Source organism: Diceros bicornis, chromosome 14 (genome assembly GCF_020826845.1).
Source record: "Diceros bicornis minor isolate mBicDic1 chromosome 14, mDicBic1.mat.cur, whole genome shotgun sequence".
Taxonomy (NCBI): Eukaryota; Metazoa; Chordata; class Mammalia; order Perissodactyla; family Rhinocerotidae; genus Diceros; species Diceros bicornis.
In genome coordinates, this window is record NC_080753.1 from 55,120,767 (window position 1) to 55,142,954 (window position 22,188).

Below are 22,188 nucleotides of genomic sequence, written 5' to 3' on the forward strand. Positions count from 1 at the left end.
ATTGGGCCTATAGTTATTTCTTCTATTTTGTTCTACATTTTATTTTTCTGCCTTAACTCTTTTTTTAAATTAGTTTGCTAGCAATCTATTATTCTTATTATCTTTCCAAAGAGCAAGTTTTTTGCTTTGTTAATATTTCATAAACTCGACTTACAAAACTTAACATCATTTCTCTATACCAATAAAACTAAACAACGTGATAAAGAAGACACCATGCATGACAACTATAACATAATAAGAGTTTAAGAATTAACCAAAAATATATAACATGCCTCTTGAGAAAACATTTTTAAACTCTAACAAGACATAGAAGATGATCTGGATAAATGGAGATATATTACATGTTCTTGAGTGGGATAATTTAACATGCCAAGTCTTCCCAAATTAACCTCTACATTTAATTAAATCCCAATAAAAATCATAGTCACACTTTTTGAGGCACTCAGTAGACATATTCTAAAATTTATATGAAAGAATAAAGGTCCATGAATAGCTGTTAACTTTGAGAAAGAAAAGAAACAAGAGGGAGCTAGCCCTACCAGATATTAAGAAATACTGTAAAACCACAGGGATAAAAAGATGTGGCCTTGCTGCAAGAATAGATAAAAAGACTAATGAATTAGAACAGAGTTCAGAGACAGATCCGTGTACCTTGAGAACATAAACAAAATAGGTAGCACTACAAATCAGTAAGGAAATGATGCATTTTTTAGTGGATGGTGTGAGAAAAATTGACTTGCTATATAAGAGGAAGAAAAAATACACCTAGAATCCTGCCTAATACCAAATACAAAGATAAACTCTAGACCAGGGGGCAGATTATGACCTGAATACCAGACACCCGTTTTTGTAAATAAAGTTTTATTGGGAAAAGCCATGCCTATTCATTTACATACGCCCATGGCTGCTTTTATGCTCCAACGGCAGCGTTGAATAGTTGTGATAGAGACCATCCGCCCTGCAAAGTTTAAAATATTTACTATCTGTCCCTTTAAGAAAATGTTTGCTGACTCCTGCTCTAGATGAATTAAAGACCTTAATATAAAAGGTAAAACTACAAAATTAACAGAAGAAAATATATCAGAATCTCTTTTGACCTTGGTATGAGGGAGAACTTCTTAAATAAAACTCTAAATTATAAACCATAAGGCAAAAAAACTCTTTAAGCTTATTACATAGAAATTAAGGATTTCTGCTAAATAAATAATATCATGGATGAAGGTAACTGACAAAAGACTGAGAAGTTATTTGCAAAGTCCAAAACCAAAAAGAGACCAATATCTCTAATATATAAGAATCACCTATAATTTAATAAGGAAACAAGAAGCTCAAAAGAAAACTAAGCACAGAATTTAAAGAAGCAATTTGCACGGAAAAAAATCTAAATATATAAACATAGGAAGAGATGCTCAAACTCATTAGTAATCAGAGAAATGCAGATTAAACTAACATAGAGATGTCACTTTATACCTTCAGACTTGCTAAAATTAGACAGCTATATAATGCCATTCCTTGATATCATATAGAAAGCTAGTTTCTCCCAATCCTGGTATTAATTATCAATACTAACTAAAATGAAAAATCACTCCTTTCTGGAAACAAAATTTAAGAAGTAGCAAAATATAATAGATACGTATCTATATTCAGTTAGTATCTTATTCAACATAGATATTCAGTAATTGTTTGCTGAATTGAATATTCAGCTATGAATGTGCTGGCACTCACAAACTGCATTAAGAAAACAAAGATAGGTAAATATTCACATTGGCTAGTTTTCTTAATTCAAGTGTTTGCAGGTCAGAAAACCAGCCAGAAGAAAATTAAATGTTTTATTGCTAACCTGGATACGAAGTTTCACTTGAAATTATGTCAGACTTATATTTTTAAGGATTTTAAAATATAACATTGCAGTTTCTAACCACTGGCTCTTTACTGAATTGAAAGTAGGTAGTATACACATACACATCACTAGAGGCAAATGGAAGCAGAACGACATTTCTCATGCTCTCTTTAAAGTCTGACAATAATCACGGCAATAACTACACATACACACATACTACTTACAACTTCTGAACAAGCTGTTCCTGTTTCCTTCCTCCTCTCTTCATGGTTCCACAATTACAACAGCAGCCCACATCAAAAACACTGGCAGTCCTTTCACATCTCTTTGTGTGCCATGACAGTAAACAGTAACTAATTTGGATTTTTTCCCTTTGCCATAGTCCTTACATCAGCTCCTTCTTTCCAACTCACCGCCACTACTGCAGTTCAGAGCCCAGCCTCAAGTTCAGATTACAGTTAACGCCTCTTAATTACTCTTCTTTCCCCTTTTTTCTCCCTTATTCCCTCTCCCCTTTCTTCCTTCTTTTCCTCTGCTCTTCCTCACTACATCCATCCATCCAAGCGGTATTTTTTGAATATCTATTATGTTTCAGGTCCTGTTTCTTTGTTGGGGATACAGCAATGATGAAGACAGATAAGGCCCCTGCTCTTGCAGAATTTTTTTCTCGGTTCTTCAAATATATATTCTATATTCAGCTATTAAAACAAATTTTCCCTTCGAACTGCTTTGCCCTTTGCCAACCTCATTCAAAAATATCTAGTTGTTTTCCATGGCCTGCAGAATAAAAGTCCAAACTTTCCAGCTGACCTCCCAAGATCCTCTAGGGTCTGGCTCCATTCTGTCTTTCCAGCTGAATCTCCTACTACTTCACTATGTGTACCCCGTGCTTCAGCTAAACTTGAGTACTTGTTTTAAACCCTATCTATGGCAAAACAGATGAGGTACCATAAGATAAAGTTACAGGTTGAATGCAGCAACAACAAAAACCTAATACAAGATAACACAGAAAAACTAAAGAGTAAACGAAGAAAGGATGCAAAAATGGACTACCCACTACTTCCCACAACTATTCTTTGATTGTCTTATTAGTGCCACAGGACATACCCAGAGACGTGGGAGCAGGGCTTTCCTCTAAAGGTAAGGTGTATCAGTCACTCTGGGAAAAGGTGACTGTGGAATACAAAAGGAGGGAGGCCTTTGAACTACAGACAAAAAGGACTTCCTCTGATCTCTAGGGCTAAGAACAAACTAGAAGGGAAGAAGTCCTTCTTGGAGAGTCCCAAAAGAGATCCAGTGGTAACAGTGAGCTGCCCCAGACCTATGGAAGTAGGCCAAAAGTGAACAGCAATATAAGCCTCTATTATTCATTGGCAGTAACAGAATCAATAGCAGCACAGAGAAGCAGCCAGTTTCTGGGAGAATCATATTAAGGAAGCAGCTGTGGCACCCTCCAGTCTCAACAGGATGCATCTAAGTTCTGGCTCAACTAGCAGAGCAGAATCCAGAACTAACTCTTTGAACCCAAGGCTGGAGGTGAGACCCAGGTGTAGTGTTAAGAGGAGAACACCAGAGGGAATGAACCTGAGGACTTGCATGAAATGCACATGAGGCAGCACAGTAGAAAACTTGCAAATAGCTAGAGGACTCTCTGAAATGGCTAATTTCTAGTAGGCCAGGGGAGACTTGTGTCACAATAATTTGTGTATAAGTAAGTGTGATTTTATTTTGCAGTCACATGCAGATGACATAGAGGACCTAAGGGCTATATTTTCACTTTTTTTCAATGATAATTATTGCTGTCATATTTGTGTGCCTCCCTCCCTCCTTTTCTAGATAGTGAGCTCCTTTAAAAGCAGAACTACACCCATTATAAGATAAATTTTCCCATGAATTGCTTTGTCCCTTGTCAATTTTTATAAGGTTTTTCTATTTCCCACAAAACCTTGCATGATGAGTCTTCACATAGAAGTACAAAAACTATCTGTTTAATGAATAAATGAACTCACCTTTACCTTCTAGGTGAAGTGTGATTAGTGCTGAAAAACATTCTACATGAAAGATTACACGAATGTTACATTCACAGTAAGAAAAAAGTTACCAAAATCGTTAAGTGCATATAAAATTATATCCCTAAACAAAACAAAATCAACTTACTAGTAATCATTGCTCCAGTGATAGAAGCCAGAAATCCGATGCTGACTGCAATGATAGAGATGACTCTCCCCTGCCTATGCCTCTGCAGCATCACAAACATCAACACTCCTGCAGCACCATGGACAAACAGAGAGGAGAAGAGAGCCCAGAGAAAGATCCAGTACCACATCTCTGAAAGGAAAAGCAAAGTGTTAATAATCCTGTCGACAACATCTTAGAAAATTCAGTTTAACAAATAGTGAGCATCTAGGGTTTAGGAGAAGGCTAAATGAGATAACAGATACAGAAATGCTAGTATAGCACCTAACACATAGTAGTACTAAATAAATTTTAATGATTATCGTCATCACTAAAGCTCAATGGGGAAAATAATCTCATGACTTCAGAAGGTTAAGGCCATACTCTAATTTCTAATTTTCTAAATGTCTCTGTCATAGAGCTATAATCCATCAAATTGCCTAATAAACCCCTAATATATTTGCAAACTTCTTAAATTATATGTTGTTATTTGATATATAATTTCCTATTTTCCACACTAAATAACAGTGTTAAGACATTTTTAAAAACTACCCCTTAATTCAAATCATTCCAAAAATCAGTCAATGATTTTATCTTTTATGATTTTAAGAATTTCAGGCAACTCCTCTCTTGGCTCTCAACTTTATATACTAAAGAATCAGTTACAATTTTTTTAATTCGTTGCCTCAGGTCTTTTTAATAGTCCTTACCCAGAATTTTTCAAGCTCCATTATTCTCCCTTCAATGCATCCTCAATTACCGTTCACTGAAGTTTAGTTTACAGACAGTTGACGAGCACACCTTTCATTCTGTCTCTCTAGCATTCATTCCCTTTCTGTCTGGCTGCCGCTGCCTCCTGGTCAATCCACACAGCTCCAGTGGATACCGCCAGGTCCTTGCAGTGACTCCAGCTCCCTGACCTCGCTTGTGGTGAGGCCCATCTGGGCAGGCAATTGATCCAAGCTGGGCCAACCATTCCCTTCCCTGAGAGTTCTGGATTGGGATCAACTGAACACCTCAGTCTTTGGGGAGCTGAAGCCGAAAGGCTCAGGATTTGTGAACAGCTACTTCATCATCCCATGACAAAAGCCACAATAGAGGATGAAAGAAAAATAGACCCATCAAAGGCAAGAGACAACCGAGTCCCTTATTCCAGTGATTTCTAAGACCCAACACGTTTCTACCCTCAGATTCAATGTAACTTCCCAGTTTCCTCGTAATAAAAATCCCTCTTTTTATTTAAACTAGTTCAAGTAAGGTTTCTGTTACTTATAGCTGAAAGAGCTGACTCCAAAATGGTTAGATGTCACCTTGAGGATCACCCTTGGTATGCAAAAATTCTATAATGCAAAATATCTCATCTGATATTTGTGCTAATATTCAATATCAAGTGTAAAAGGAAGGTCAATAAAATAGTCATGACATAAAGAGAATAAAAATGGATGAATTAAAACTTAGTTATCAAAACATCACTAAAGTACAGATATACACTGTTGATGGGCATGTAAAATGGTACAGCTGCTATGGAAAACAGTATGGCAACTCCTCAAAAAATTAAAAAAAGAATTACCACATGACTCAGCAATTTCACTTCTGGGTACATATCCAAAAGAATTAAAAGCAGGATCACGGACAGATATTTGCACACCCATGTTCATAGCAGCATTATTCACAATAGCCAACAGGTAGAAGCAATTCAAGTGGCCATCAACGGATGAATGAATAAACAAAATATGGTATATACATACAACGGAATATTATCCAGCTTTAAAAAGGAAGGAAATTCTGACACATGCTACAACATGGATGAACCTTGAGGACATTATGCTAAGTGAAATAAGCCAGTCACAAAAGAACAAATACTGTATGATTCCACTTCTATGAGGTACCCAGAGCAGTCAAATTCATAGAAACAAAAAATAGAATGGTGGTTGCCAGGGGGTTGGAGGAGAGGGAAATGAGGAGTTGTTTAATGGGTACAGAGCTTCAGTTTTGCAAGAGGAAAAAGATGTGGAGATCAGTTGCACAATAATGTGAATACACTTAACACTACTGAACTGTACACTGAAAAAAATGGTTAAGGTGGTAAATGTTATGTTACGTGTTTTTTCACATTAAAAAAAATTAAATAAAATGTTTGAAAAGTATAGATATAAATTTAAAAGATAATTATTTTAAGTCAAGACCATAAATGACCAGGCATTTAAAAACAAAACAAAAAGCTCCCTTACGAAAGGAAGGAAAGTGTGGTTATAAAAGGGTAACACTAAGATCTTTGTGGCAACAGAACGGCTCTGTATTTTGACCGTGGTGTTGGACACGTATACAAGTGATAAAATTGTATAGAACTAAACACACACACACACACACAGGAATAAGCACAACTACACAAGTAATACCAGTAAAATCTGAATATGCTTGGTAGATCGTATCAATGTCAATATCCTGGTTTTGATATTATACTGTAGCTTTCCAAGATGTTCCCACTGGGTAAACTGGGTAAGGGGTACATGGGCTCTCTCTGCATTATTTCTTACAACTGCATGTGAATCCACAATTCTCTTAAAATAAAAAGTTTAATTAAAAAAAAAAAAGGAAGTGGGGAAATACACAAAAAGAGTTTTTAAAAAATCAGTTTCGGGGCCGGCCCGGTGGCGCAAGCGGTTAAGTGCGCGCGCTCCGCTGCGGCGGCCTGGGGTTCGCTGGTTCGGATCCCGGGCGCGCACCGACGCACTGCTTGGTAAGCCATGCTGTGGCGGCGTCCCATATAAAGTGGAGGAAGATAGGCACAGATGTTAGCCCAGGGCCGTCTTCCTCAGCAAAAAAGGAGGAGGATTGGCGGGTGTTAGCTCAGGGCTGATCTCCTCACAAAAAAAAAAAAAAAAAAAAAAAAAAAATCAGTTTCACCCTGCCAAATTCTTAAGAATTGACACTCAGAATGGACTCAGATAATTTGAAATCATGTCAAGGAAGAGATATCTGACATATTTTCCATCATGTGTTGAAGTGCCATGCATGCTTCTCAATGGCATAAGAGAAAGATGCTGGTGATTAAGAAAACACAGACAAAGCTTGCCTTTTAGAGGTTTTTCTCTTCCAGCTTTCAGGGAAATAGTGCTTTCCTGCTGTCACTCCCAAACAAATGGCTTCAATTTATAATAAATGCATTAAAGACAAAAAGGCTTAACTTGCTCAGAAGATATTTATATTTTGAAAGACAGAATTTTCCAAAGTGAACCTAATACTGAGAACAGAAGGCAGTAATAACATACGGGGGGACATTTTCATGAAGGGAGCTCTGAGACAAGGAAAAGCCCTGCAACAAAGACATACTCCTAATGAGAAAAGTCAATAATGTGCTTTGTATCCCAAGCCCACTTCTGATAGCTTATCAGATCTACCCCCAGAAAGCACTTTTCTTTGTCGTCCTTGGAACGCAAGAAGAGTGAAAAGTTTCTCTACTATACTTAACACTATGAAGGAAGGATTGACATTATAAGTAATGTTTGCCTACTGACTGTATAGCTATTGACCTCAACAATAAATTTATCTAATAAACAGGAAAAGTAAATTTTAAGTTTAATGTTTTATAAAGCTCACAATATCAAAGAATTATACAACTAAAATAGAATCTCAAATAGTCTTCTAATGACCAATCCAGGATTATCCCTTAAGCAGACTGAGCACAGAGAAACTACCTAAACTCAAATTTGTTTTTATGTTTCTTTCTCTTTTTTAAAATCATACTACTTACCATGGAAAAAACTGAACTCTGCTGAGAATATCTACAATTCATGTAGGTTTCACGTTATCACTATTATTTCGAATTACCTGATGGATCAACACAAGCCTGTTGGTGAACAGGGCCTCTAAAAATCTTGATCTACTCTGGACAAACAAGCCTGTCTGAGGTCCTGCTCACTGGCGAACACAGGACACCTACTGGCTCAGTTCAGGTGAAGACAACAGCAGGATCCTAAGAGAAGAGCAAGAACTTATGCCCAAGAGCCCTAGAGAAAAAACAGGTACCAAGAGGACAGGAGGGGAACATCACCACCTTTTCTTAAACACTCTAGGCCGTACAACTAACATGACCACCCAGAGGCGTACAGTTTTTTCTTTCCATCATACCTCATCTAATCCAAGCTTCTAACAATTGAGCAACAACGAAAGGAGGAAGCCAGAGGGAGACTTTGCTAGTGCAAAATACAAAACAAAATTTTAAAAATACAAGGCACAAAACAGAAACTCTGAAGCATGCCCTCCAGGCAATCACCTTAATTCACTGGAAGGAGAGATCCCTTCTTCCTCGGGACATCTCCTAAAGCCCTTCTGTTAATTTTCCCTATTCAAGGCTGCCCATAATCTTCATCTTATACCGGTTTTGCCTGGATTTTTGCAGTGTGTCTGTTTACCTTTTAGTGGGATAAGAGGCAGGAGAGTTGTGATTTGTTCCAGCCTCCAAACAATACTAGAAATAGCCCTGCTCCCAATCTGTATCTCTCATCAGCACCGGTTGCCAAGTCACTCAAAAATTATCTTCTGTGCTTTTGTTTTTAATCCTTGGACAAAATTATTTATGAAAAATGAATTTTTCTAGATGTCTAGAATATATAACTGAGTAAAAACAAGTGAAAGAATGGTATATTATTGTTTGATCTTATTTGTTTAAAAAATTATATGTTACATATGTACAGAAATACATAAACAGAAGAACTTAACAATGGCTGTCTTTTAAAGCTAAGATAGAAGATGCCTGATTTTACATATTCTTTACATAGTTTGCTTATTTTTTAACAACCCGCCTGAAATACTTTTTAGAAATTTTTACTACAAATATACTGTCTTTAAAAATAGTTTTTCATTCTACAATTCATCAAAGCCAATGGTTCTCAACTGAGGCTGCTGACGAGAATTACCCATAGAGCAACTAAAACAATCTCTGCAGGTGGGACCTAAACAACTACTTTTTTAATCAAGTCTACCAAATAATCATGGCATGCAATAGAGACAAAAATCACTATTCTAGGCTAAAGTTAAATAAGAGGTATTTATTAAAAAATCCAAGTCATAAAAACAAGGAACCTATCTCATTAGACAAATGCTATAGTCTTTGATCCTCTATAGTGTATCTAACCCTTCTAATAAAATCATTAGCAAGTAGATACCAAACACTCACTATGTACTCATCCTCTAAGCCTCAAGCTGAAAATGCCAGACCAGTAAGACTATGTTTTGGGGCTGTTCATAATTTTTTACCTTCTTTACAGAAATGGTCCATATTATATGTTTAAATAATCTGTGTTCAAATTAGGTTATCTCAATATTTAAGCTTTTATTCATTCCAGCAAATCCAAGGTATGGAACTAGCTCTTAGTTTCCAACATCTGTGACTTCTCAGTTTGGGGATATGTCTCACATATGGGGCTTATTAGACTCTCAGGGAGATGACATATCTACAATTTGAAAAAGTCCCCTAGATCAAGGGTTAGCAAAGTATGGCCCATGAGCCATATTTAACCCACCACCTGTTTCTGTACAGTCTGTAAGCTAAAAATTGTTTTTACATTTTGAAATGACTTAAAAAAAAACCAAAAGAACAATATTTCATGACACATAGAAATTACACAAAATTCAAATTTCAGTGTCCATAAAGTTTTATTGGAACAGATGTGCTCATTCATATTGTCTATGGCTAATTCCGTGCTACAACAGCAGAGCTGAGTAGTCGTGATAGAGACCATATGACCTGCAAAGCCAAAAATATTTACTGTAGTTACTATATGTTGAGTATGCTGAGTACTGGCCCTTTACTGAAAAAGTTGCTGACTCCTGGTCTAGATGCTTTTGACATAATGTCCCAGGGGCTGGGCTGTCCCACACCCCCCTGAAAATTACAGTCACAGTACTTTCATATATATCAAGAGCTGACACTTTGGGTGTTTAATTAGTGATAACTCAATGTCATATATTCTAATACCCCAAGTCCTTCAGAGCACAGTACACAGCTGATGCTGTGGGGGAGGAATGTCAAGAAAGATCTCAATAGTATTCAGCAACACTTGAATTTTAAAAAATAAAGAGGAGTTAACTTTAATCTCCAAAATATATAAAGAACTCATGCATCTCAACAACAAAAAAACTAACCACCCAATTAAAAAATGGGCAAAAGACCTGAACAGACATTACTCCAAAGAAGATATACAGGTGGCCAACAGACACATGAAAAGATGTTCAAAATCATTAACTATCAGGGAAATGAAAATCAAAACTACAATGAGATATCGCTTCTCGCCCATCAGAATGGCTATAATTAACAAGACAGGAAACAACGTGTTGGAGAGGATGTGGAGAGAAGGGAACTCTCATACACTGCTGGTGGGAGTGCAAATTGGTACAGCCACTATGGAAAACAGTATGGAGATTCCTCAAAAAATCAAGGATAGAACTACCATATGATCCAGCTATTCCACTGTTGGGTATTTATCCAAAGAAATTGAAAACGCCAATGCATAAAGATACATGCACCCCTGTGTTCATTGCAGCGTTATTCACAATAGCCAAGACTTGGAAGCAACCTAAGTGCCCATCAAGGGATGAATGGATAAAGAAGATGTGGTATATACACACAATGGACTACTACTCAGCCATAAGAAACGATGAAATCCAGGCATTTGTGACAACATGGATGGACATTGAGGGTATTATGCAAAGTGAAATAAGCCAGAGGGAGAAGGTCAAATACTGTATGATTTCCTTCATTAAGTAGTAGATAAAAACAACAATAAAAAAACACACAGAGACACAGAATGGATTGGTGGTTACCAGAGGGGAAGGGGGGAGGGAGGAGGGTGAAAGGGATAATTCGGCACATGTGTGTGGTGATGGGTTGTAATTAGTATTTGGGTGGTGAACATGATGTAATCTATGCAGAAATAGAAGTATAATGATGTACACCTGAAATTTTTACAATGTTATAAACCAATGTTACTGCAATAAACAAAAAATTTAAAAAAAATAAAAAATAAAAATAAAAGTATTGCTAAAATCTTAAAAAAAAAAAAAAACCATTAGATTGAAACAAAAAAAAAGAGTTAGGGGAAAAAAAAAAAAAACTTCCAAAAAAAAAAAAGAGAAGTTAACCAAACAATAAACATATCAGAGATGGAATGAGGGTGAGAAATGGGGAGTGGGACACTCTAAGGCAACGGTTCTCAGCTGTGGCTGTATGTTGGCGTCACTTGGGACAGCCTAAAGAAAACACCACCCCCAGAAATTCTGATTTAATTGGGCATCAGAATTTTTTAAAGTTCCCCAGGTGATTCTCATGCACAGCTAAGAATAAGAAACAACTGCTCTAAAACGTAATGATCAAATCATGGAATTATGTACAACGGAGAATATGACATTGAAAAAACTCTGGTTTGGCTAAAACCAAGAAATATGGAAAGATGAGGATGTAGATTACAGAGGTGTACTGGAGCCAGAGTAGTGCTGGTGGGGAGGAGGGGGTGGGAGCTGGGGAGGGTGTTGCTTAGAGACCCTAAAGACTTGATAGTGAAGACTGAAGGTTATGGGGAGCCAATGAAAGACTGTAAATAAGGAAGCGATACAATCAGATCTACCTTTTTAAAAGATTAATTACCCTAGCAGATATGGGAAAGTAGGAGTGGAAGGAGATGAGAGACTATCACAATATTTCAAAAGTCCAATGAGAAATTAAGGCCCAAGCCCCCTCCAAGGAGAGAGGGGACATACAAACTGTGTCACCTGTGGCAAAGCACAGGAGCAAGAAGTGGGCACCATACAAGTGAGTAAGAAGAAATCAGCTACAATTTTAACACACTGTTAAAGGCCAAGTGTGGGTTAATGTGTCAGCCTGAAGTAACCGACACAAGGAAAATGCACACTCACTTCCAAGCTCTTTTCCACAGATCTCTACTGGGTGCTCCCAAGAAAGACGGGGTCCTAGATGGGATACTAGAGACAGCCATCACTGGTGATGTATGTAGGGCTCTAGGAAGTGATCAACAGCTGCTAGGAGAAACAAAGATAACCTTGCCTGTTCCTTGGAATACTTCTGCTATTCAAAGCAAAAGCCTTAAGCCATTGGGGGAGGGCAAAAAGTCCTGTCACCCTCAGGGACAGGCAAAGACCCACTGCAGCTCTAGCTTAGGGAAGGGTAGAAGAAAAAAAACCTCTCCTGGAGGAGGGGCAGAAAACCATCCAGGACCTATGATCCTATTCTAAGCAGAGTCAGTTACTGCCGAGGGAAGGATAGGAAACTCCTACTCGAGACCAATCACAGATACTAGGGTGAGTGTGGCGACCACAAAGGCAAGAATGCTGACAGCCCCACCCCTGAGACCCTAGGACACAGAGCTTGACTAAGACTAAAACTGGACCAGGACAGCAGAGAAATCTCCCTGCCCCCACATGAGCCTAACACCAAGTAAAATAGCTATAAATAACATGTTAAAGGCCCTCATGGAAAGGGTGGACAATTCACATGAAGAGATGAGGAATTTCAGCAGAGAGATGGTAACGCCAAGAAAAAGTCAAATGGAAATGCTAGAAATTAAAAAAACAAAAATCAAGAACAACAAAAAAAGCATATCAGAGATGAAGAATTCCTTCAATGGGCTCACCAGTAGACTTGACACATTTAAGCAAAGAATCAGTAAACTTTAAATATGGACCAATAGAGATTATTTGAACTGAAAAATAAGAGGAAAAAAGAGTAGAAAAAAAGGAGGATGTAGAAGAGGAGGAAAAAGAGAAACCATCCAAGAGCAATATTTGAAGAGATAGTGGCTGAAAATCTTCTAAAAATAATTAAAGATGTCAAACCACAAATCTAAGACTCTCAGAGAATCCCAAGCAAGACCTCCCAGAAGGACCAAAAACAACAATAAAACCAAAATAAACCACACACACATACCTAGATACATCGTAGTGAAATGACTGAAAATCAAAGATAAAGGGAAAATATTGAAAGTAGCCAGGGGAGAAAAAGACATACTACATACAGAAGAACAAAGAAAAAAAGTACAGCAAATTTCTCATCAGAAACTATCAAACCAGAAGACAACAGAGTGACATTTTTAAAGGACTGAAAGGCAAAAAAACCGTAAACCCAGAAATCTATATTCAGGAGAAGCATCTTTCAAAACTGAAGGTGAAATGAAGATTTTTTTCAGAGAGAAAAAAGCCAGGAGAATTAACTGCCAGCAGACGTGTGCTACAAGACATATGAAAGGAAGCTCTTCAGACAGGAGTATCATACTAGATGGAAACTAACTCTCAAAAAAGAAATGAGCAACAAAAGAGACTAAAATAAAGATAAACATGAAAGACATTTTTTTCTTATTTTTAATCACTCTAACATTTAACAAGATTTAAAAATAAGTTGCTGTATTTGTCTACTTGTCAAATAAATGACAAATACTCATTTAACATAGAAGTTAAAGCTATTGTAGATATTTAATAGTTGTCTGCTTCTGCTTCTTAAAAGAAAGCAAAATCACTATTTTTTAAATTTAATTATGACACCTTCAATGGCTGCTTTATATATTGCTTCTCTTAAAGCTTACGGCAATACTGTTTATTACCCACTTAAACTAAATTACTCTTTTACTAGCTAATTATATAATTTCAAATTGTAAATTACAGTACTCATCATTGAATAGAGAAAGAAATTCTTAGAAAGCAGATTTCTAATTTAAAACAATCAGAATATCATTTGCTTTAAAGAAATCAGGTTAAGGCTATTTAAAATAGTTCAACAATTGCTCTATTTTTAAGCCATAACACTATCCTCCTAAAAGATGCCATTCAATTAGTTCTTCCTCATAATTGATTACTCCATTATAAAAGTATAGGATTAAATCTCAAAATCTGAATCTATTATGAAATTATAACAGAGCTTTATACACAGTTTCATTTGTTATTACTTGTATGCCCTCAAGCATCTTATATTATAGTCATACAAAAAAAAATAAATTAGTAACAATATGTTCATTTGAATAGTCACTTACCTAAAAAATCTTCTGAGACTGATAAAATGTTTTACAATCTCATGATATAATATTTCCAAGGGATATTTACACTGAATACTAAAAACTGAGCATTTTACATCAATGAGCATAACTTATAATGAAACTCCCAATATAACAGATTCCTAAAATTAAATCTAAGTAAGATACCAAATGACAGACCAGCAAATAAAAGCACAACCAGGAAGGGGCCAGCCTGGTGGCATAGTGGCACATCTAGTGGTTAAGTTCGAGCGTTCCACTTCAGTGGCCCAGGGTTCACAGGTTTGGATCGCAGGTACAGACCTACGAACCGCTCATCAAGCTATGCTGTGGTGGTGTCCCACATATAAAATAGAGGAGGATTAACACAGATGCTAGCTCAGGGCCAATCTTCCTCACCAAAAAAACCCAAAAAACAAAAAACCAAGAAAACTTAGCAAGTAATGCACAAGCATGGTCAGAAGAGTCACACCACCGTATTGTTGACAGTTATCCTTAGGAAGCAGTTATGCCACACTAGGATAGACATAAATAAAAAATAAAACAGATAATTTCAGAACTGGAAGGGTTCTCCAGGTACTGAATCCAGAGTTTCCTAAACCAAGTGTTAAGGAGGCCTGATTCTAAGGGCTATTAAATGGTGTCGGGAGAACAAGGATTTTCTATGTCCTAAACCTCACCCTACAAATTGGCATATTCAAGTTCTGAAGCAGCCCCACTTAAAAAAGAAAGAGTCTCAATTTTAAGGATTAAAGAAATCAGTTTATATGCAAATAGGTGGATGTTTTGTTAACTCATAGTAAAATCTCTAAACTTTTTTTTAACTTGTTAAAATTTCTAGAACAGCTTTCCCTTAACATCAATATGAAAATTATGGGCATTAGACTGTACTAGGATGAGAAAACTGAGGCCTGGAAAATATGTGGCTTGTCTAAAGTACAAAAGCTAATTAGTAGCATTCAAGGATAAAACTCAGTTTTTTGACTCATAAATTCAAGGATCCTATTGCTTCTTTAGACTCTTTTATTTGCATACAGAAATCTAGCAGAACCCAAATTACCCTAGGGGAAAAATACCAATAACTGCTCATTATGTAAGTATGTACAAAAACACTGTTAATGTTTAATTCTTCCATATACTTCAGATTTAATATAACTGAACTGTCTAGAATTTTTAAAATACTACCATTTAATAGGAACTATTCTCTATAGCTAAGAGCTCATATCAATAAAGAAAACATTTTTAAAAGATGAGTTCTAATATGATCCTCTAATGTTAAAAAACAGTCAAGGGGCCAGCCCAATGGCATAGTGGTTAAGTTCGTGCACTCCACTTTGGCGGCCTGAGGTTCTCGGGGTCAGATGACCTACACACCGCTCATCAAGCCACGCTGTGGCGGTGTCCCACATACAAAATAGAGGAAGATGGGCAAAGATGTTAGCTCAGGGACAGTCTTCTTCATCAAAAAAAAAAAAGAAAAAAAAACTGGGTTATAGCATCCTCTTGGAAATAAATGAGTCATTTATATTGAAATTTTAACAAGTCTTTAGCTATACTAAATATTCTATATTAATTTGCATTATATATCACAACATATAAACTGATCAAAAAACCTTTTTAAAATCAGGTGTTCCCAATCCTTGAGCTCTCAATCACCTGAAGAGCTAGTTAAAAATGTAGCTTCCTAGGCTCTGCTCTCAAAAATCCTAACTCCATAGACATGGACCGGGGCCCTGGATCTGTACCCGTAACCAGCACCAGGTGATTCTGATATGTAGTAAGGTTTAGAAACTATATCAGAGTAAAGTAATTCATGGTAGGGGGTGGGAGGGGGGAGAATTTAATAATGAAAATTTGTTTTCACATTACTGATGAAAACATCTCAGCTGGACATAGCTATTCAAGAACAGTGTAATACTTTTAAACTTGATCAAGTCCTGGTGGTATTCCTGGACCATCCTACAAGCAGTTAACTTCTCCTCTTTCCATCATCCCATAAACAGGTTCTTTCTCCACTCTCTACCTCTCCTGTTGTCTTCAAAATCTCATTACCTGGTTCTCCCTGAACTCAACAAGCCACAAAACTACTACTTAACCCGAAGGTTAATTAGCATCTCGAGACCATGAGCTCCTTATAGACAATGACTGACATTTTCATCTTTGTTTATCAGTGTTTCCCACAGAGACTGGCACATGACTCATCATTAAGAAATATCCAACAAGATTTGAAAATGCTAGACACTACTTTTCAGTATAATTCTATGTATCAAGACTTTTTTGCTTTTTCTAGTCAACTGTTTCTTACAGATACTTCATCCCTCATCCACTATGTTGCCTCTATTCTTCCCTTTAAGGGCCTCATTCCCCTCTCCCCATACCTACCTTCAAGATTGTGGTAGCCAGCCTCTAGAAGGCCCCCAGTGATCCCCACTTGGTACTCACATCCTAGTACAGTCCTCTCCGACAACATACCAGAGTTGGTCTGTGTGACCAATAGAGTACAGCAGAAGTGATGGTTTATCACGTCCAAGATTAGATCATAAAAGACCCTATGGCTTCTGTCTTAGTTTCTCTCTCTCTGACCACTCGCTATGGGGAAAGCTATGTTGTGAGCAGCCCCATGGAGAGGCCCACGTGGAGGGGACTCAAAGCTGTCACATGAATGTACCTGGAAGCAGCTGACCCTCCAGCACCAGTCAAGTCTGCAGAGACTGCAGCCCCAGCTGACGGCTCGACTGTTGACACTGTAAGACTCTGAGCCAGAACCAGCAAAACCATTCCCAGATTCCTGACCATCAGAAACCATGTGAGAAAATGTGTCCTGTTTTAAGCTGCTAAATTTGGGGGTAATTTGTTACTCACCAATAAAACTAATACAAAGATTTGTAAATTCATACTCACTAGAACATAAATTACTTGAAAACAGTCATCATGTGTTATCTCTATATCTCGGACAGCAACATGTCCATTGTAGTTACTCAAATGTTTGCCAAATTGAATTGACTGATAATTTTTCAAGTCCTGGCTAACAAGCTCTGTAAGCAGGGGCAAGATATTGTCTATGCCTGTTTCTTCACTTTTAAAAATGAAGTTAAGGGGGCCGGTCCCATGGCATAGTGGTTAAGTTCAGTGTGCTCCATTTCAGTGGCCCAGGTTTGCAGGTTTGGATCCTGGGCACGGAGCTACGCCACTCATCAGCCATGCTGTGGTGGCAACCCACATGCAAAATAGAGGAAGATTAGCACAGAAGTTACCTCAGGGCGAATCTTCCTCAAGCAAAAAAAAAAACAGGAAACAGATGTTAGCTCAGGGCGAATCTTCTTCAGCAAAAAAAAAAAAAAAAGAGAGAAAGAAAAGGAGCTAATAATGGTCCCTACCTCATGGTATTATTGTGAGGATCAAATAAAATAATACATGTAACGTTCTTAGAACAATGCCCAGCATACTAAAACGTGCTAAATGTTGTTAACTACCAAAAGTAAAATTTCTAAACAAGGAAACGTAACCCTCTCTTTCCTTAGTATCAAAATCCTGGATATGAATTTTTTTAGCAGAAGAATTATTTACAGGCATATCTCATTTTAGTGCATTTTGTAGACAGTACATTTTTTACAAATCGAAGGTTTATGGCGACCCTGCACTGAACAAGTTTATCAGTGCCATTTTTCCAACAGCATTTGCTCACTTCGGGTCTCTGTGTCACATTTTGGTAATTCTCGCAATATTTCAGACTTTTTCATTATTACTGTATTTGTAATGCTGATCCATGATCAGTGATCTTTGATGTTACTATTGTAATTGTTTTTGGGTACCACAAACCATGCCCATATAAGACAGCCCACTTAATTGTAAATAAATGTGTTCTGCCTGCTCCATGACCAGCCACTCCCCCGTCTCTCTCCCTCTCCTCAGGCTTCTCTATTCCCTGAGACACAACAATATTAAAATTCCACCAACTAATAACCCTACAATGGCTTCTAAGTGTTCAAGTGAAAAGGAAGAGTCCTATGTCTCTCACTTTAAATTGAAAGCTAGAAATAAGTCAGAGGGAGAAGGTCAAATACCATATGATTTCCTTCATTAAGTAGTAGATAATAACAACAATAAACAAACACATAGGGACAGAGAGTGGATTGGTGGTTACCAGAGGGGAAGGGGGGAGGGAGGAGGGTGAAAGGGATAATTCGGCACATGTGTGTGGTGATGGGTTGTAATTAGTATTTTGGTGGTGAACATGATGTAGTCCATGCAGAAATAGAAGTACAATGATGTACACCTGAAATTTTTACAATGTTATAAACCAATGTTACTGCAATAAACAAAAAATTAAAAAAAAAAAAATTGAAAGCTAGAAATAAGCTTAGTGAGAAAGGCATGTTGAAAGCCAAGAGGCCGAAAGCTAGCCCTCTTGTGCTGAACAGTTAGCCAAGTTGCAAACATAAAGGAAGAGTTCTTAAAGGAAATTAAAAGTGCTACTCAAGCGAAAATATGAATAATAAGAAAGCAAAACAGCCTTACTGTTGATATGGAGAAAGTTTTAGAGGTCTGGATAGAAGATCAAACCAGTCACAACATTCCCCTAAGCCAAAGCCTAATCCAGAGCAAGGCCCTAACTCCCTTCAATTCTATGAAGGCTGAGAGAGGTGAGGAAGCTGCAGAAGAAAAGTTTGAAGCTAGCAGAGGTTGGTTCACTAAGTTTAAGGAGAGAAGCCATCTTCATAACAAATGCAAGGTGAAGCAGCAAGTGCTGATGTAGAAGCTGCAGCAAGTTATCCAGATCTAGCCAAGATAATTCATGAAGGTGGCTACACTAAACAACAGATTTTTCAATGCAGACAACAGCCTTCTATTGGAAGAAGATGTCATCTAAGACTTCCATAGCTAGAGAGGAGAAGCCAATGCCTGGCTACAAAGCTTTAAAGGTCAGGCTGACTCTCTTGTTAGGGGCTAATGCAGCTGGTGACTTCAGGTTGAAGCCAATGCTCACTTACCATTCTGAAAATCCTAGGGCCCTTAAGAATTATGCTAACTCTACTCTGCCTGTGCTCTATAAATGGAACAACAAAGCCTGACAACAGCACATCTGTTTACAACATGGTTTACTGAATATTTAGTATTGAGACCTACCGCTCAGAAAAAAAGATTCCTTTCAAAATATTACTGCTCATTGACAATGCGCCTGGTCACCAAAGAGCTCTGATGGAGCTGTACAACAAGATCAATGTTGTTTTCATGCCTGCTAACGCAACCCCCATTCTGCAGCCCATGGATCAAGGAGTCATTTCGACCTGCAAGTCTTATTATTTAAGAAATACATTTCAAGGTCACTCCCGGTGGCCTGGTGGTGAAGTATGGCGCGATCCACTTCAGCAGCCTGGGTTGAGTTACTGCGTGCAGACCTACAACACTCGTCTGTCAGTGGCCATGCTGTGGTGGCAGCTCACATACAAAAAGAGGAAGACTGGTAGTGGATGTTACCTCAGGGTGAATCTTCCTCAGCAAAAAAAAAAAAAAAAAGAAGAAGAAAGAAAGAAATACATTTCATACGGCTATAGCTGCCATAGATAGTCATTCCTCTGATGGGTCTGGACAAAGTAAATTAAAAACCTTCTGGAAAGGATTCAACATTCTAGATGCCATTAAGAACATTCGTGATTCATGGGAAGAGGTCAAAATATCAACATTGAGTTTGGAAGAAGCTGATTCTAATCCTCATGGATGACGACTTTGACAGGTTCAAGACTTCAATGGACAAAATAAGTGCAGATGTGATGGAAAGAGCAAGATAACTAGAATTAGAAATGGAGCCTAAAGATGTGACTGAATTGCTGCCATCTCATGATAAAACTTTAACGGACTGCTTCTTATGGTTGAGCAAAGAAAGCGGTTTCTTTTTGTTTTTCCCTGAGGAAGATTTGCCTCGAGCTAACATCAGCCGCCAATCTTCCTCCTTTTTTCTCCTTGAGGAAGATTAGCCCTGAGCTAACATCTGTCCCAATCTTCCTCTATTTTATATGTGGGTCACTGCCACAGCATGGCTGACGAGTGGTGTAGGTCTGTGCCCGGGATCGGAACCCGTGAACCCGGGCCGCCGAAGTGGAGCACACTGAACTTAACCACTACATCATGGGCCCAGCCTGAAAGTGGTTTCTTGAGATGGAATCTACTGCTGGTGAAGATGCTGTGCAGACTGCTGAAATGACAAAGGATTTAGAATATTACATAAACTTATTTGATAAAGCAGCAGCAGGGTTTGAGAAGACTGACTCCAAATTTGAAAGAAGTTCTACTGTGGAAAAAAGGCTATCAAACAGCATCACATGCTACAGAGAAATCATTCATGAAAGGACCAATCAATATGGCAAACTCCACTGTTGTCTTACTTAAGAAATTGCCACAGCCACCCCAACCTTCAGCAACCACCACCCTGATCCATCAGCAGCCATCAACATCAAGGCAAGACTCTCCAGCAGCAACAAGACTGCGACTCGCTGAAGGCTCAGGTGACAGTTAGCATTTTTTTAGCAATAAAGTATTTTTAATTAAGGCATGTAGGTTGTTCTTTTTAGACATAATGCTATTGCACATTTAATAGACTACAGTACAGTATAAACATAACTTTTATACGCACTGGAAAACCAAAAAGTCCATATGATTTGCTTTATTGTGATATTCACTTTATTGCAACAGTCTGGAACCAAATTCACAATATTTCCAAGGTATGCCTATACAAGCCATGTCAGGATTATGAAATAAACTTAGCAAACTGATTCACATTCAAAGACTTAGATAGCATATCAAATGAAGGGCGATAATGGATATGTTAATAAGCTAATGTTAATTGATCTAGTAATCTATATCCCTCAAAACTATTTTCATTTTTTCAAGTCCTACTATAATAAGCATATAACATACTCCTAGACTATATTCCAAGATATATGTTACTAAGAACACAAGCAATTGGACCCAAGTAAAAGTTTGGTTCTTCTCACTTACATGAAGTTTGGTGAAAAATTTCTTTTTGTTTCAAAGCTTAATCTACTTAGCTAAGGTCACTGGAATTTGATAGTCTAATGAGACCTCTTTCAAATGTGCTCGCTACTGCCACTGTTCACTCTATGATTGATTAATTTTTATTGCTAAACTACTTAGCCATTAAAAATACATAATTAGGGGCCGGCCCCGTGGCTTAGCGGTTAAGCGCGCACGCTCTGCTACTGGCGGCCTAGGGTTCGGATCCAGGCGCGCACTGACGCACCCCTTCTCCAGTCATGCTGAGGCCACGTCCCACATACAGCAACTGGAAGGATGTGCAATTATGACATGCAACTATCTACTGGGGCTTTGGGGGAGGGGGGAAAAAAAAACGGAGGAGGATTGGCAATAGATGTTAGCTCAGAGCCGGCCTTCCTCAGCAAAAAAGAGGAGGATTCAGCAGGATGTTAGCTCAGGGCTGATCTTCCTCACAAAAAAAAAAAAAAAATAGTCTATCACACCTGATGTAATCATATACATTTAATAAAAAAAAAATTACATGGCCACTTCAATTACAGGAAGTGAGATGTATGCAAAATGCTTTGCAGTATCTGACATGCAGTGAGTGTTCAATAACTATAGCTGTTACTAGAATTATCCATCTGACACTAGGGGAAATTCAATGTGCTGTACTCTCCAGGCTCTCCTCTCACATCTGACCATTCTTAATTCCAGTTCCCTTCCCTAGTTCCAATTCCTCCTCCTCGTCCCTGCCTCGTCCTTCCTCTTCTGTATAGGCTTCATTACTATAGGAAAAATACACCTAGTTATTCTAACTCCTCTTCACAAATTATCATACTTTTCTGGTCCTGCCTTTCAATCACTAAACAAAGCAAAAATACATAAATTTATATTCTGATAGTTAACTATTTAAGAGTCAAAATCACAGCTTAGGCAGTCTCAAGACTTTTCCAAAAATTGCTTTAGGTTTAAGAAATGTCATCTGGACCTTGGACTTGGTATTGCCAGAGGATGCAGATATATATCTTCAAAGATAATGAGATGGGAATTAAGAAATTAAAAACCTGAAGACAACAGTTTCAATTTTTTAAAAATTACAGTGGCTTCATTCTCAATAAGATATACAGGTAAGTCTTCCAA

The 22,188-nt window shown here is 37.7% G+C and overlaps 1 protein-coding gene across 2 annotated transcripts in view; it reads right to left on the reverse strand.

Moving 5' to 3' along the window:
* Positions 1 to 22,188, reverse strand: part of TMEM170B (transmembrane protein 170B) — a 42,632-nt gene that overhangs the window by 15,069 nt on the left and 5,375 nt on the right. For both annotated transcript variants that reach the window (XM_058555262.1, XM_058555263.1), the window contains exon 2: positions 3,998 to 4,168. In XM_058555262.1, the coding sequence (XP_058411245.1) occupies positions 3,998 to 4,168 (171 nt within the window). The remainder of the gene's footprint in view (positions 1 to 3,997; positions 4,169 to 22,188) is intronic.